General features: G+C 50.7%; 2 protein-coding genes across 24 annotated transcripts in view; both read right to left on the reverse strand.

Annotated features, from left to right (window-relative positions):
* The window catches only part of LOC105103388 (bone morphogenetic protein 8B), a 34,261-nt gene extending 29,432 nt beyond the window's left edge, over nt 1-4,829 (reverse strand). The window contains exon 1 of the mRNA XM_064493708.1: nt 4,493-4,829. Within this exon, the coding sequence (XP_064349778.1) occupies nt 4,493-4,829 (337 nt within the window). The remainder of the gene's footprint in view (nt 1-4,492) is intronic.
* A 4,311-nt stretch (nt 4,830-9,140) lies between these two features.
* MACF1 (microtubule actin crosslinking factor 1) overlaps nt 9,141-15,193 on the reverse strand; it is a 313,971-nt gene continuing 307,918 nt past the window's right edge. For 16 of the 23 annotated variants that reach the window (XM_064493716.1, XM_064493720.1, XM_064493724.1 and 13 more), the window contains 4 exons: nt 14,737-14,948; nt 14,093-14,203; nt 11,433-11,562; nt 9,141-10,603 (listed from right to left, as the gene is read on the reverse strand). In XM_064493716.1, coding sequence (XP_064349786.1) covers nt 10,347-10,603; nt 11,433-11,562; nt 14,093-14,203; nt 14,737-14,948 — 710 coding nt within the window. In that variant the 3' untranslated portion in view covers nt 9,141-10,346. The remainder of the gene's footprint in view (nt 10,604-11,432; nt 11,563-14,092; nt 14,204-14,736; nt 14,949-15,193) is intronic. The other 7 variants (XM_064493728.1, XM_064493729.1, XM_064493730.1 and 4 more) reach the window with 1 other exon arrangement.

The raw sequence follows: 15,193 nt of genomic DNA on the forward strand, positions 1-15,193 counted from the left end.
CTAATCATAGAAGGAGCCTGCTCTCTTTGGAAGAAGTGGGGGTGGGAGGAGTCAGATTTATGGAAACCCCTGCCCATCCCTTTGAAAAGCAGAAATGGAGGTGAGTATATTCTATGCAGAGGATACAGGATGAGCAAAGGCACAGAAGCAGGACGTAAGACATCAGCTCCCATTTATTCCGCTCCTGCAATGTGGCAGGCATCCAGCTGGCCTCAATGCATGTTTCACTGAGTCCTATAAAACCCCAGGGGCAGCCCTTAGGAACCTTGTTTTAAAGGTGAGGAATTGAGGTGCAGACGTATTAAAAGGATTATGTATGACGCCTCATAGCTCCCAAGTGGCACAGTCAGGATTAAAATCCAGATTTAATACATCTACAGAAGGATGCGTGCAAGGATGATCAGACAGCTTTATTCACAACCCAAAACTGCAACCACCCAAATGTCCCTTGATAAGGATGGCCTGCAATGCAACGCAAATCACTTATATGAGAAAACAAACTACAGCTACAACATGGATGACTCTGAAAAGAATTGTGCTGAGTGAACAACCAGACCCAGAGTATGCATGGTATGATTCCATCCACCCGAAGTTCAAGTAAAAGAAACCAGAAGGAGGCTGCCTGGGGGGTTGACTGGTAGGAGGAGGGCTCGCAGGGGCACTCGTGTTATATGTTCCTGGGTGGTCTGAGTTTTGTATAACAAGCATGTGTTATCTGCAAACTCCCAACAATAAAGACACTTTAAAAACAGGATCCTCAGTTCATAACATACATTCAGTACCATCCAATTCAGCAGCATGTCCTGCACCTGATGATGGGCCCGGGGCTGGGGGGAGGAGCGGCTCCTACGTAGGACAAGAGCAGAGGATGAGCAGGCAGGGGGACGACCAGCTGTGTGGCCTTGGGAAAATCACCTAACTTCCCAGAGCCTCCCTGTCCTCTTTTTAAAACAAACATGTGACAGCCAACGTGAGATGAAATGAAAGGACAGACGGGGAGGTTCCGGGCACGTGGTCATCACTGGCTGTCATCTCACACAGTCCCTGAACAGCCCCTAGGGTGGGTACCGTGAGTACCTCCATTTTACAGAGGAGGAGACTGAGGTTCCAAGAGGTCCACTGGAAAGTCCAGATCACACTGACAGTAGGTGGTGGAGTCAAGATGCAAATTCTGTCTGAGTCTCAGGTCAGAACCCCCGGCCCGGTCCTACCTGCTCTCTGTCATCCATCCCCTCCTGGTTTCCAGATAGGGGTGTCACCGTCTAGACCATGTGACAGTCACTTCATGGCTGATGTACTGTTCTCTGTCTCTCCCACTAGAGGGTCAGCTCCACCAGGACAGGGACTTTGTTTCATTCTCTGTTACATTCCAGTAACTAGAACCGAGCCTGGCACAGAGCGGGTACCACGTGACTATTTGTTGAGTGAATTCAGGAAAGAATGAAAGAATTCCCTAGTAAAGACTCAAAGAAAGTGACCCTGGGGTTCATGGAGGTGAAAGGTCACCCTGCAAGGTCAGGGGGCTGAGCAGGACCTCACCCGGATCCCTCACTTGCACTGAGCCCTGCGTCTCCCAAATCCAACAGCCTCAGCTCATCCACACCCCTGTCCTCAACCACCCGAGACCACGGGAATAAAGTGGTTTGCTTCAGGGAAGGGTCAGGACAAAAGTGAAGTTGGCCCCATTCATTGCTGGCTAGACTTCTGCCTGCAGTGCTGTTTGTGCCTCAGTTTCTCAACCTGGAACGTGGGCACCTGCCACTGACCCACGGATGGGAGGCCTGTGAGAGGCCCAGGCCTCTGGGTCCTACAGCTGCCACTGATGGTCAGAGGCCCGGGCAAGCACCTGGCCTGGCTTCTCAGGTGCCAGTGAGGCTGACGGCAGAGGTAGAGCTGGAGGCAATGGGTGTGGGAGCCTCGGCGTGGGCGCTGATGCCACAGCCAGTCTGCTATTAGATTCCTCGGTGGTTCAGGGGCTGCTGACCTTCAGGGGCCTGGGGCCAAGGCCTCCAAAGGAGGAAACAATCCTGGTAGGTGTCTAATGCCCCACAGCAGCCTAGGTAATTACTGGTTAAAACCACTCTAACTGAAGAGTTTTACTAGCGCAATTAGTACATCAGAATAAAGAAGGCCCTTCTGACAGCTGGCTGGACCCACCCACAGACCGGGCTTCCACTGAACAAAGATCTGCTTGTTAATCTCACAGCGTAAGAGGCCTTAAATCTTCATGAAACACACAGAGATGGTGTGGGAAGAAACTGGGAATCCACAGCCCGGATGATGCCACGGATGTGCTGTGCAGCCCTGGGCTGGTTATTTAACCTCTCTGAGCCCATGAAATGAGGTTGATAAAACAAATTCACAAGTTTCTACATGGATGAACAAGGCCTTATAAGGCTATGTAACTTTAAGTGCTAGTTTTTATTCTAAAAATAGGTAGAAACACTTTAGTTGGCTTTTAAAATCTGATTCTGGGTTTCACGTGTCTATAAGACACATGGGGACATTTCCATCACATCCACACCAAGGCTGGGTAGCAGCTGGGAGGGACTGGGTTGACTAGGGTCAGGTTCACCCCAAAAGAGAGGGCTGACTTTCTGCTCCTCACCCTCTATCAACCAATGACACAACAACTCGGAGGACAGATCACTAGGAGCCCCACTTTACAAGGAGAGATATGAAGCTCAGAGAGGGCAAGGGACTTGCCAAAGATCACACAGCAGAGGCAGAAGGGGAACCAGGTCCATTTGAGCTTAGGGTGCTGCTGCCTGATTCATAGCAGATGCTCCCACCACGGCTGTGCTCGCCTTGACCCAGGGGACGCTGGGGAAGTGGGATGTGGGTGAGGCAGTGACTCACTCTGATGGAAGGTGTCCCTGGGGGCATTCTCAGGTGACTGCATCCATAGCTCTTCTTGGTCCTAAACCCTGGATCAGCTTGTCGCCAGCACAAAGCTCCAGCCTCAGCTTCACATATGGTTGCCTCTGTCCCAAGTTCCCACTCCTGCCCCCTGACCAGGAAGGCAGCAACCAGAACCCACCAGCCTGAGTCTTGTGCCTGGGAATGGGCTCCCAGCAGAGGTTAACAGCTGCCTCCTGCTGCTCGCTCCCCCACCAGCTCTGTGTTGGGAGGACAGGTCTCTTTGACTGTCCCCTCTTCTTGCCCCACTCTAGGAAGCAAATGGCTAAAGACCCCACAAAACCTGCTGTTGCTCCGACCCCTGAGTTCCTCTGCCTAAATCCCTCTGAAAGCTCTCTCCACCCTGAAAGCCTGCCCTCCTGGCACAGAAATGTCACCTCCTTGAGCGCTGGATGTAGGGTCAAACAACCTAGGCCTGTCCTGGCTCAGCCACGTAGAGGTCATGCTGTCTTGGGAGAGACACTGCCTCTCTGAGCCTCACTGTCCTCTTCTGGAAGATGGGGATGAATGTCATGTCTGCTAACAGGGCTGTTGGGAGGGTTAAGGGCGATGCTGAAGGTGAAGGGAGGCTGGTGACCTTGGCAAGGGTCCTCTCCCTGCCCTGGGCCCCCAGCTCTTTCCACCTGGGGCTGAGCTACAAGTCCTTGGGTCCCCAGGTCCAGCCTGGTGTCTGCCTCAGCCCCAACCCCTGCCTTCACTGGCCACAGATAGAAGGCAAAGTGGATGGATGAGGGACATACGTTCATGAATGTAGATTAAAGAGTTTAGTAATGGAAAAGGTTATCTTTGAGAAATTTAAGGGTAAATGGCTCCATGATTTGGAGTAAAATTTCTGCAGAGAGGAAAGGCTGGGCTTTGTCTAGGAGAACAAAGAGGGTCCAAGCTGCCCATCGCGTCATTTCACAGGCCTGGACACTCACTCCATGTCAAGCTATGTCCCAGGTTTGGGCCCAGGGTGACAAGCCCACAGTTCCTGCCCTGCTGAGTTCACAGTCTACTCCTTCCCCATCAGCTCCCCTGACAGCTCACCCCCGCCCCAGGCTCTGGGGCTCTGGCCCAGGGAAGAGGCTGCTGTGGACTCAGGACATCTGGGTTCTCATCTCAGCTCTGGTCACTGTGATGATGTGACCAGGTTTTTCCAAGTTGAACTTTGTCCCTCTCATCAGTACCGCCCTTATCACAGTGACAGCATCACAGCCTCTGTTTACTGTCTCCCCAGGACCAGTTTCCTGACACTGCCCAGGTCCACCCGACACTACACGATTCTTACTCACGGGTGTATTGGGAGGGCAGTGAATGTACACACCCTCGGGACTCACATCCCTCGTCTGTCATTGCTCGTCCCACAGCTCACCGACCCGCACACCCCTTAGACTTAGCTGCCCTGACCTGGGCAGTTCCCCCTCCCCCGGGTCCGTGTCCACGACAGGGTGACCCCCGGCACTCCTGGCAGGTGTCCGAGGTGGCGCACACGCCCCGGCAGCCCGCGTTCAGCCCCCAGAGGCCACTCAGCCTGCCGTCCACCACGGGCCTTCTAGCGGGGTCCCCGCCATCCACCCGGGCCCCCTCTCACCCATGTTGACGAAGCTCATGACTAGGTCGGCGCGGCCCAGGCGCCGCTCGAGGGGCCCGCCGTCCTCGTCGTCGTCGCCGGCCATGGCGCGGTAGAGGTCCAGCATGAAGAGCGGCGCGGACGCGGGCAGCCGGGCGGCGGCGGGGGGCGCGCGGGGCCGGGGCCGCCCGGGCAGCCCGAGCACCGCCAGGATCTCGCGCTGCAGGTCGCGGCGCTCGCGCGGGCCCAGGCGACGCTGCGGGCAGCCGGGCGGGGGGCGCGGGCCAGGGCCGCCGCTGCCACTCAGCGCGCACAGCGCCAGGCCCAGCAGCCAGAGCGGCCCGGGGCGCGCGGCCATGGCGTCACCTGCGCAGCCTCACCGCGCGCGCATTCGCTCCCGGCCGGGCTGCCCGACGGCAAAGTGGCGGGCCGGGCTGGGGACCGGCGGTCGGTAGCGGGCGTCGTCCGTGAACACAGAGGGGTCCCTAGCGCGCCCGGCGCGCGGCGCCTGTCGCGGCTCTGGGCCGTTGGACGCGGGCGCACCGTCTCAGGCAGTGGCTCCTCTGGGACCAGGGACCGTCGGCTAATATGTCTGTACCGCCGGGCCCGCCAGCCCCGCTGCTGCTGAGGCCTCTCAGCGCAGGGGCGGAGGGAGAGCTCCCGTCGGGGTTTGGGAGGCGCGGACTCCCGGCCGCTGCCGCCCTGAGTCCAGCTGGGAGCCGTCAGGTCCCGCCCCATCCGGACCCGACCAATGGGAGAGCGTGGGCGTGGTCGTGGCCAAGCGACAGACCCCGGGGGAAGGGGCCTCAGGTAGGGGTTGGGGGCCCGGGCTATTAGAGCCGCGAGATGCAACCCTCTGGTGGGCGGCCGGGGCGAGGGGCCCGCAGCCCAGCCTTAGGGGGCCTCGCGGTCGTCCTGGGCTCCCTTCCTAGCTGCTGGCCGCGTCGTCGGGCGGGCGCTAGGTCTCGGCCTGGGGACACACGGTAGAGGCGTGTTCCGGGGAACTTCTAATCTGCGCTCCGGCGGGGCGAGCCCTGGAGAGCCCAGCACAGGCGAGATCCCAAGTCTTAGTCCTGCCCGTGGAGTGACCCGTCAGTTCTGCCTTGGTGCGCGGAGTGTCGCCCCGAGACCCGGAACGCGTCAGTCGGGTCTAGAGGTAAAGGGGGGCCCGCAGGTGCCAGCCAGGCTCGGAAAGTGGGGCGCATGCCTCTGCCAGCAGCAGCCGGGCCCGGATCCCTCGCCTCTGCAGCACTTCGCCGGCCTTCCGGCGCCAGCCCAGGGTCCCCTTGCGAGCACCACTGGGGACCTCTCCCCGGACACATGCTCCGTCGCTGTTCCGGGTGCGCGCACTCACCTGGCTCCCGCGCGCTCCCGCCAGACCCCAAGGCGGGCGGCCCCAGCTGCTCCAGCGGGCGGCCCCAGCTGTTCCAGCGGCCGCGCGGTCACCGCCAGCTGCCGCTGTGCGCCCTTTGGACCCCAGTGTGGATCCAGGCGCGCGCGGGCGCATTGGCCTCCCGCCAGTCAAGGAGCTCTGGTGCCCTTCCTGAGCCTTTGCGCATCTTAATTGTCACGGCTCTCCGCTCTTGCGAGAGAAGGCCCCTCGGGGAAACTCCTCGATGACTAGCCCTCCTCTACACAGCCTGGTGCTTTCTCACCGCGTTCGTTCACTTACGGTTAAGGCGCTGCGCTTGGAGGAAGTCTCACCTAGTCTCAGCTCTGAGGGCTGGAAGGAATCCGTAGGGACGTCAGGAAAGGTCGGAAGGAGGAGAGCGGTCCAGGCAGAGGAAATCACTGGTGTGGAGCCCTGAGACTGGAGGGAGCATAACAATGGCAGGTGCCAATTGGCACTTAACAACTTACCATGTGCTAGGCATGTTTTGTATCATGCTCACACAATGGTATAGGGTTGATATCATTAATGACTCTTTCTCTCTTTTAACAGATGAGACTGAGGCAACAGAGGTTAAGGGACTTCCCCCATGTCACACAACAGTGGAGCTGGTATAGGGTTTCATGCTCACACAATGGTATAGGGTTGATATCATTAATGACTCTTTCTCTCTTTTAACAGATGAGACTGAGGCAACAGAGGTTAAGGGACTTCCCCCATGTCACACAACAGTGGAGCTGGCCTGGAGCAGGTGGGCACCTGCAGGTGAGCTGTTCAGTGGGGCCTAGAGAGCCTGGGGGTCATATGGCCAGGCTGAGGGCTCTGAACCACAGACGGTTATGGTCCCCCAATGTGGATTCAAGACTAAACTTCAAAATAATGTATGTCCAATAAAATTCGCACTTCCTCATAAACATTCACACTTAAAAAATATCAAATCTTATATCTGAACAATCATTTGCTGGTGCCTTAAGCTCATGTCTAGTCTGCCTTTTACCCAACAGGTAAACATCCATACTGCTGCTAAACCTGGACAAGAATGCTACATATCAGCCACTGAAAGTGCCCAGGGCAAGACCAGAGCCTGGATGCAGAGGGGACTATAGATTGGAGGGAGGTAGACTGGGGTCAGGGCCCACAGCTGGAGACAGGTACAGTAATGGGAAGTGTCAGGGGACGATGACAATGAACCTCTAATGGAGATGTGGTGGAGGGCAGAGAAAGCTGTTAGGAGGCTGAATCCACAGGGCTTCGTGACTGCATGAAGAGGCAGGGGGCAGAGTCAAGGGGGTGTCCCTTGTCAGGCTTGTTCAGGGTCTCTGAATCTCCTGCCCCCTTCACTGCCCCCCTCTCTATGTCCCTGGGCATCCCTCTGCACTCCCTCTGCACTGAGTCCACAACACATCATTTGGGGCCTCAAATCTAGCCTATAATTCTCCCATTGCATATTATACAGTGCTGGCCTCCCAGCAAGACTGTGAGCAGCCAAGTGCTGGTCTGATTCTTATAACAGAAATAATTTATCTCAATTTAGGACCAGTGGAGATAGCTGTGCTATTTAACAATTAACCTCATATTCCCATAAACCTAAACAGCAGGTTTTAGCCATTCCAAAGGGCGTCACCACAACTCAATTTAGCAACAACCACAGGGGGCCGCTCTGTGCCATGCCCTGAGCCAGAGATGAAACAGACCAGCTCCCTGTCCCCGAGCGGCCCCCACTCTAACAGGGGTGACCATCGGCTGAATGCAGTGTTCCTGAAGGCAGAATGAAGGCTGTGCTCTGACAGAGGGGCCGGGAAAGTGCTTGGAAGGGTAGAGGAATGGGGCAGGAGATCTGTGAGTGGAATCCTGGAAACTCCTGACCTGGAGGGGAACTGACATGGGAGAAGTTTCTTGGAGAAAGTAGTGTCAAAGGAGGGCTTTCCCCAGTCACCTGGCAACTCTGTGACCTTGGGCCAGTTAACCTCTCTCAGGCTGTTTCTCGTCTATGAATGGGGCTCACACAATTGTCTGGCTGTGATGGGAATTCCATGAGAGTGTAACTTAGCACAGTGACTGGCACATAGTAAGCACTCAGTACATTAGCTACTGTTTTTCAGGGCCCCAGGAACTTGCCCTCATTTCTATCCCAGCAGACACCAAATTTGCATTACTTGTTTAGCTGAACTGAAATTTAACATCACAGAACTCAATAATTTTATTTTAACCCTTTTCTTGCCAGCCCTGTATTTCCCACATGGTCTTGCATACAGGTGTTCATTGAATGGAAATATACTTTCTGCAGATTCCACCACTAGCTGAGCTTGTTGTAACGACTGAGGGAAAACCTGAACCACTTGGTAAGAAAAACAAGTGATCATGGTCCAGACTCTGAGAAGATGGATGTCAGGCTTCCAGCTGCTTCTGCAACCAGAAGGCCTAGAGTGGGAAGCAGATTTGGGTGAAAACACCATGCCACACCACGTTCTGTCAGCTTGAATTTACTCAATTCCATGGAGAATTGAGTAAGCACTTCCTTCAAAATCCACGAGGTTGCAGATTCCTTTTCATTTGGGTATCTGGTCTCAAACAGCTTTGGCAACCAAATTCCTGTATCACAAGGGGAGTATGGCCTAATATCAAACACCGGTGGCTGGGTTTGAACCACTCACCTCCCAAGTTCTCTAGTTAGCCCCTAGTCTCATTCCTGGTGTCAGAATTAGTTAATACTTGGCTGTTCTGAGGATTATAAAGCCAACCAGGGAAGTGGAGGGAACAGAACTGCCAGAGAGATTGGGAGACGAAGATGAAATTCCAGGTCCACTTCTGTTTATTATGCGATCTCAGGCAAATCACTTTCTCACCCAGTTTCCCCATTTCAGCTTCTCCATCTGTAAAACCAAGGAGCTAGATGTGATGACCAATTTGTTTCCACCTCTGAAATTCTACCATTTAACTAGAAATTTTAGCAAACTGTGAGAAACTGGCCCCATTCTTTCAAACCCCACGACTTGTGATTTCTGAAATAAAAATCTTCTTACATACCTGTACTGCTATAATCAAGGGCAGATATCCCTACAGATTTACATGAACAATAGTCTGATTATTTTTGTTCCTATGTTAAATAAAATGAACGAGGATAAAGTATACAAGAAAAAATCTATTAATGAGCTCCATAATTTATCCATCAATTTTGATGTGAATAATGCACTGAAGTACCTAAAACACAATTATACCCCAGAGAAACATGTTATATGTAAGGTAATGGTTGAGAAGAAAAGCAGGAAATACAAAATGTTTGTTACTGCAAGCAATTTTAATACAAAAGTGTGTCTGGTTTTTAAACAGTTCATTGGTAGAGCTTGTTTCTGCCTCAATTAAAACCAATTGAGATAATCACACAGCAACATGGTCGGAGCTGAAGAGGAACAGCAGCTAAAAAACAGGAGCCCCAGACAGCCCCTCTTCATGGTCACTTGGTCAGCCGACTTTATTACGCACAAAAAAAGACGGAAGCAAACGGGACTTGTTAACAAGTGTGCTGGTGAACTCCTTTAAAGGACGAGCGAGTGTTTATGTCCACGTTTTTAGAATAGGCTCGTGGAATTCATTCCTCAGTTTGTGGGAAGTTGATCGACCATTTTAAATAAATAGCAAAAAATGCAGATAAACAAATCTGTGTTTCACAGTGCCCCCGAGGAGTCTCCCTTGCCGACGGCCTGGGTCTTGGTGAGCACAGGAGTTATTGGTGGCTGCGCTGGATAGGAATTTACAAACCAGGACTCTTAAAAACCCCAATGTTCTGACGTTTTCTGAACAGTTACATTTACCCCTGAATTCTAGCAGCTATTTGCCCTTTAAACACCCAGTACTGAAACAGTATTCAGACAGTATTGCAATGAACTCCTTTTGCTGTATCATGTGCAAACGTTACCTAGACAAGGTTCCCTCTCTTCAGCTAAAATCACACAACATTAAAAACAATGGAAAAAGCAGTCAGAAGTGCCCTCCCCTCAGTTCTTGCTAATTGAGGTGTCTGTGATTTACAAAAAAAGAGTTCCTTAAACACTGCAGGATTCTTATTTTTTTTAATATAATTTATCTTGCTAAGACAGCAAGTCAAGTTTATAAAGAAGATGCATTTAGGAATAATCCTAAAAGATAAAGCAGGTTTACAACCCTGCACCGCGCAGAAACCCTATTTAGAGGCTTTTTTTTTTAATACACATTTGCATCTTGACCTTTTCGCTTGTTTTTTTCTCAAATATTTCATTTCTGGGCCCCATCCATTACAGGGTTACCAGGAGGCAAATTTTATCTACATAAATATTCACATGAAAATAGTAACTTACAAAAAGAAAAAAAAAAATAAGGCAGCTTCATAACACAATTAGTCTTTTACACTTTTAACAATATAACTTCTCCTGTTGAGAATAAATATACACCCAATGTATGGAGCAGGATTCAAAGTGGATATAGAGGCTTGGGGGTGCTTGTACAGTGTTATCGCTTGGGACCCGGAGTCCTGGGGGAGGCAGTGGTGGTCTTCTTAGACATGGTGGGGATTTTGGAAGGCTTGTTTAGCCCTCTCCTGGAGCTGCCCTGGCCCCCTGCAGCGCTGCTCTCCGAAGTGTCTGAACAAGCAGACTGCGTCTCTAAAAGGTCAAAGTCAGAGGCATCGCTTCCTCGCCGGCTGCTGGCTCGACTCCCGGCCCGACTCCCTGCTCGACTCCCGGGGCGACTGGCTGACTTTTTAGGGTCTGGAATTTAAGAATAAAATAGCAGACTTAATAGAGATGGCATGGGGAGAGGGGTGGGGAACAAGTGACCAGAGGCCAGGGTTCTGATATAATACCATCTGTGTGACCTTCGGTAAACCAGAACCTTTCTGAACCGGTCCCCTTACCTACACAGAAATCACTGAAACTTCTTCTGGCTTTGCGCTTCCACTTGAGAAGCGTGCCTCCTGGGATTAGAAACCAGCTTCTATCAGCAGCAGTGTTACCCCATGTGCCCCCACAGCCAGTTGAGCTGGGCTGCCCCATCACCATGGCACAGAAGATAGCCTGACAACTGTGTGGGCAGGCTGAGAATGGGGCCAAGGTGATGGCAAATAGAGCAGGAAACAGAACCCAGTGGGAACATCAACAGGTGAACAGATGGGATCTTTCCCTGACGTTCTCAGCTCCCCAGCAGCGATAATAAACACAGAGTGTTGGAAACATGACTTGCAAAATGCCCATCCCAACACTGGATGGGCTTGTGAGGGAGGCCCCACTTCAGGAGGCCCATTCTTCCTTCTGCATTCCCTCGAATACAGTCATTTTGGATCAAGAACAAGTGGTCTGGCTTTGGCTGTGGGAGCACCTGCTCTCAGAAGGCAAGGTTCAGCGAGTTGTACTGACAGGAGAAAAAGTAAAGGTCAACAGGAAATCCTGCACATCTGTTTCTGGGCATCACACCTCAGTGCTACTCTCATTATTTGCTCCTCGGGGAGCAGCGAAGCCTTGCTAAGCCATTCCCGAATTCCTAGCTTGGCCACCCCACTCCCCCTTATCCAGATGCCTAAGTGCTGGGGCAGGTACTTACCTGCCCGACTGGTTTTGGCACCTGTGGAGGCTGGGGAGGAGCTATTGCTAGTATCACCAGCAAGGGATGTTCGACTCGAATGAAAAGTTGGTGTTGGTCTTTTCAACTTGCTGCCTGATGATGGAATAACCTTTAAAAAAAAAAAAAAAAAAAAAAAAAAGGTCATATTTACTTGGTGAAATCTGTGAGAAATTCAATTTTAAAAGGTCTACTTAAGCCCTCCTTAAGTCTTATCAATTGAAAAGCCAATTAAAAGTCCAGGAAAACAAAGATTTTGGAAGTATCCTAAGTCATGTATTTTGAGGATTCCCAAAATAAAGTCTTCATGTTCCAATTAAAAATTTCAAAATGTCTTCCAATAGCTTTTATCTTATTGACAAAGTTCTACTAGAAATGGAAAAAAAAAATCCTCAAACAGTAAGATTACAGTAGCTACAACAAACAGAAATACGGTAAATGAGTAAAGGGAAAGAAATCCAAGCAGTCCCAAGTATCAAAGTTTTGGGGTTAGAAATGTGATGTGTGAGTTCTAGCCCCAAATGTTTAACATGGAAATCCAGGTATCACCGCAGTCTCTACTGCACGGGCGCAGCACCTTCAGTCAAGTTCAGATCTTTCTGTTTCCTTACTGATAGAATGAAGATTAAACTACTTGACTTGGTGATGAAATAAATGATGAGAAGTGCACAGCAGTGGGGCTGTGATACCAGGAACAAGGCTCTGACAAGGAGCCAGAGGACCTGGGCTCGGGGCTGGGCTCTGCAGTTTGTCTGTGCCTCCACTTCTCCCTCTGGGAATCAGGGCAGGTCCGGCCTCTCCGACCTCGTTCCTACCACACTCCCTCTGGTTCAGTCCACTGAAGCCACACCGATCTCCTGGCTGTTCCTCCAACAGCCCAGGGAGGTTCCCTGTTTGTTGCCTGAATCTCCCACATTTAAAGCATAAACTCCATAAAAGCAGAGACTTTGTTTTGTTCCCTGTCATACCCTCAGCACCTAAAACCACCTCTGGCACAGAAGAGGGGCTCCATAAAAGCTTGTTGAATGAGTCAGTCATGTGTAGAAGCACTTCCTCAACTGGAAAAGAGCTGGATAAATGCACGTTATCATTACTGCTGCTGGTAGGAGCTCCACATCAAATCTGAGCATATTTTTTAAAAAAAGACTCAATTTGGAGAAAGAATATTTTAAATCTGTTTTAAGTATCACTCAGGCCAGAGCATGCTATTCTAATTTTTCCTTGAAATCAACTGTATAAATTGTTTTCCAGGACTTTTAAGATGTTTTTACAAATATAAGAGTAAAACAACCCATTTCTGTGTGTTTCTTGGGTATCTTTAATTTCTCAAGAAAGAGCAAAAGCGACAGAAAGGGATTCAAGCACAAACCCTCCTGGCCCACACAGGAGGAAGAGCACCAGTTTCAGAAGCTACTGTTCGTGAGCACTGCTGCTGGGAGGACCACAGCCCCAGAGAGCCCAGGCTGGGCGTCCGCGTCGGGATGGCCTGCGGAACACCAGTAGGTAAGGAAAGGCGAAACCTCGAAATGAAACGAAACAAAAGGTAAAACCTTAAGACAAAACAAAAAGGCTGATCTATCAGAATCCTATGAAAATTGGCACTTCATAAATAAGACATTTAAAATTTTTGAACTTTTGGGACTTTCATGAAACTGGAGCCAATAAGGAAGAAGAAAAGCAGGCTGAGTCTTGGGGTTTTAGTGGAAGTGGGTCCCCAGATCATGATTTAAACCAGATGCATTTCGGAACTGGAATTTTAGCTCAGAGCAGATGAATCCCAAAGCAGCAGTCCATTCACGGGCACTGGCTTCTTGTACCTCCTGCCTTCACTGGCTGAAGCTTTACATGACTAAAGGCAATGCTATCTTTTGAGGCACAAGAACCCAATGTTTCCAAGCAGGAGCTGGAGTGCAGACTGTACGGCTGCCAGACAAGCCACTAGTCCACGTTTTGTTTCTGAAACACTGCTCTTCCAAAAGTGCTCGGGCGTTTTAATGACTGCACTTGAACGTGCTTCACTGCTGGCACAGTTGTGTACTCCAATCAAGGCTACAGAAACTCAAGTGCCTAGGCCAAGGAACTCAGAAGCTAAAATCTGAGCCTCAGAGCAGTGTTCCCCGATACTGTGTGTGGCCGAAGGAGGCAGCACCCACACCTCGGACCAGTGTGGTGATACCAATCACCCCAGGGATGTGGCTCCAGGCAGGGGGGGGGGCAGCCACTCTTCTGTCCTAAGCAAAGATAGAACCCTGCTGAACATGCACCATAGATGAATTTCAAGTGTTCATAACTCGTCTGTGTCAGATACGTTTGGAGATTCCAAGAGGCCTGGTTATAAACAGTATCAAACAAATCACCAGGAATGACCACTGTTTATCATCCTGAACAAATATCGTTCTAGTGACTGTTACGAAGTTGTTAGGCAATCCAGTCTTAGGCATCTCTTATTTATGTCCAATTTTGGTGAATCCGAGTTAGAAACCCCTGAAAAACACTGGACGAGATGAATCAGCTGTGAGAGCAAGCACCACAAAGATGGAACAGAGCATGGACTCGTGTCAGGAAGGAGCGCTGGTCAAGTTCTTGGCATTAGCGAGGGTCTGGTCTTGACTGTGTCCTTAGTCAGCAAAGCCATACTCTACCTCGGGGCTGGGCAGCTGGAGGTCAGGATAGTGGCTGTCCCTGACAGGGGTGCCAGTTTTACTGTTTACCAACCAGGGTTTGTCATAACAGCGAGAGAACTGAAGTGGAGTCTGTGAAACGGAAATCCAAAGGGAAGGACGGGAACAATTGAAAATGGAACAGAAAGGGAGCAAATTGGGAACATAAAAAAAAATAAATAGAAAACACTAAATTTTAAAGAAACAGAAAACAAAATAAAATGCACATCAGTCCAACGGGATGAAAGGGACCAGGCAGAAAGGCAATAGCATTCTTCATCCATAACCCATCATAACAACCTTCTCTGTTAGCTCCAGCTGCACAGACAGTGCCTGGATTTTCAAGATTAGTTAACTCTGGACGGGCTCAAACTTAAAATGGGAATATGTGGAAAGAAGAGTATTGGACTTAACCACCCGAGTTCTATTTCAATCATGTCCTCTGAAGTTGTGTTAAAGATCCGTATCTGTGCACCACAAGGGCCTGGCCAGCCTGGTCTAGTAGGGCTTGGTCTGTATGTCTTCAAGTTCCTCTCCTCCCTGGAGTCTTTCACAGGCTACACTGAACTACAGACATCTGAGAAGATGGGAGCCAGGCAGGAGGCCACCGTGGAGGTCGTACGTACCTTGGAACCACTGGCTGGGGTGGCTGGAGAAGATGGCATGGATGTACAGCTGTGGTTACTCTGACTAGCACTGGAGCTGGAGCGGGTAGGGGAGGCTGCCCGAGAGGACGGTTTGGACCTTCGACCCCGAGATCGGAAAGGAGTCATTCCCTGGGATGCCCCTTCAGGTAGGATGAATTTCTCTCTAAGTTCGATGTTAGTTCTACCTCGTGCTAAAAAGGGAAAAAACACACACACATATGATGACGGTTAATCTTAAAAATATACGTATCTTTGATGGTCATACAGCTGCTTGACCCCATGATGACCGTTATATAAGTTACAGTTTAGTACCACCTAAGGATTGTTTTAAAATAGGGATGAATTCATGATTTATCAGTCTTGTCATGATTCTCACCCAAGCAGACACATTAACTAAAAGCCCCATGGTGCGCTGTAATACAGAAGTCTTTGTACA

Source organism: Camelus dromedarius, chromosome 14 (assembly GCF_036321535.1).
Source record: "Camelus dromedarius isolate mCamDro1 chromosome 14, mCamDro1.pat, whole genome shotgun sequence".
Lineage (NCBI taxonomy): Eukaryota > Metazoa > Chordata > Mammalia > Artiodactyla > Camelidae > Camelus > Camelus dromedarius.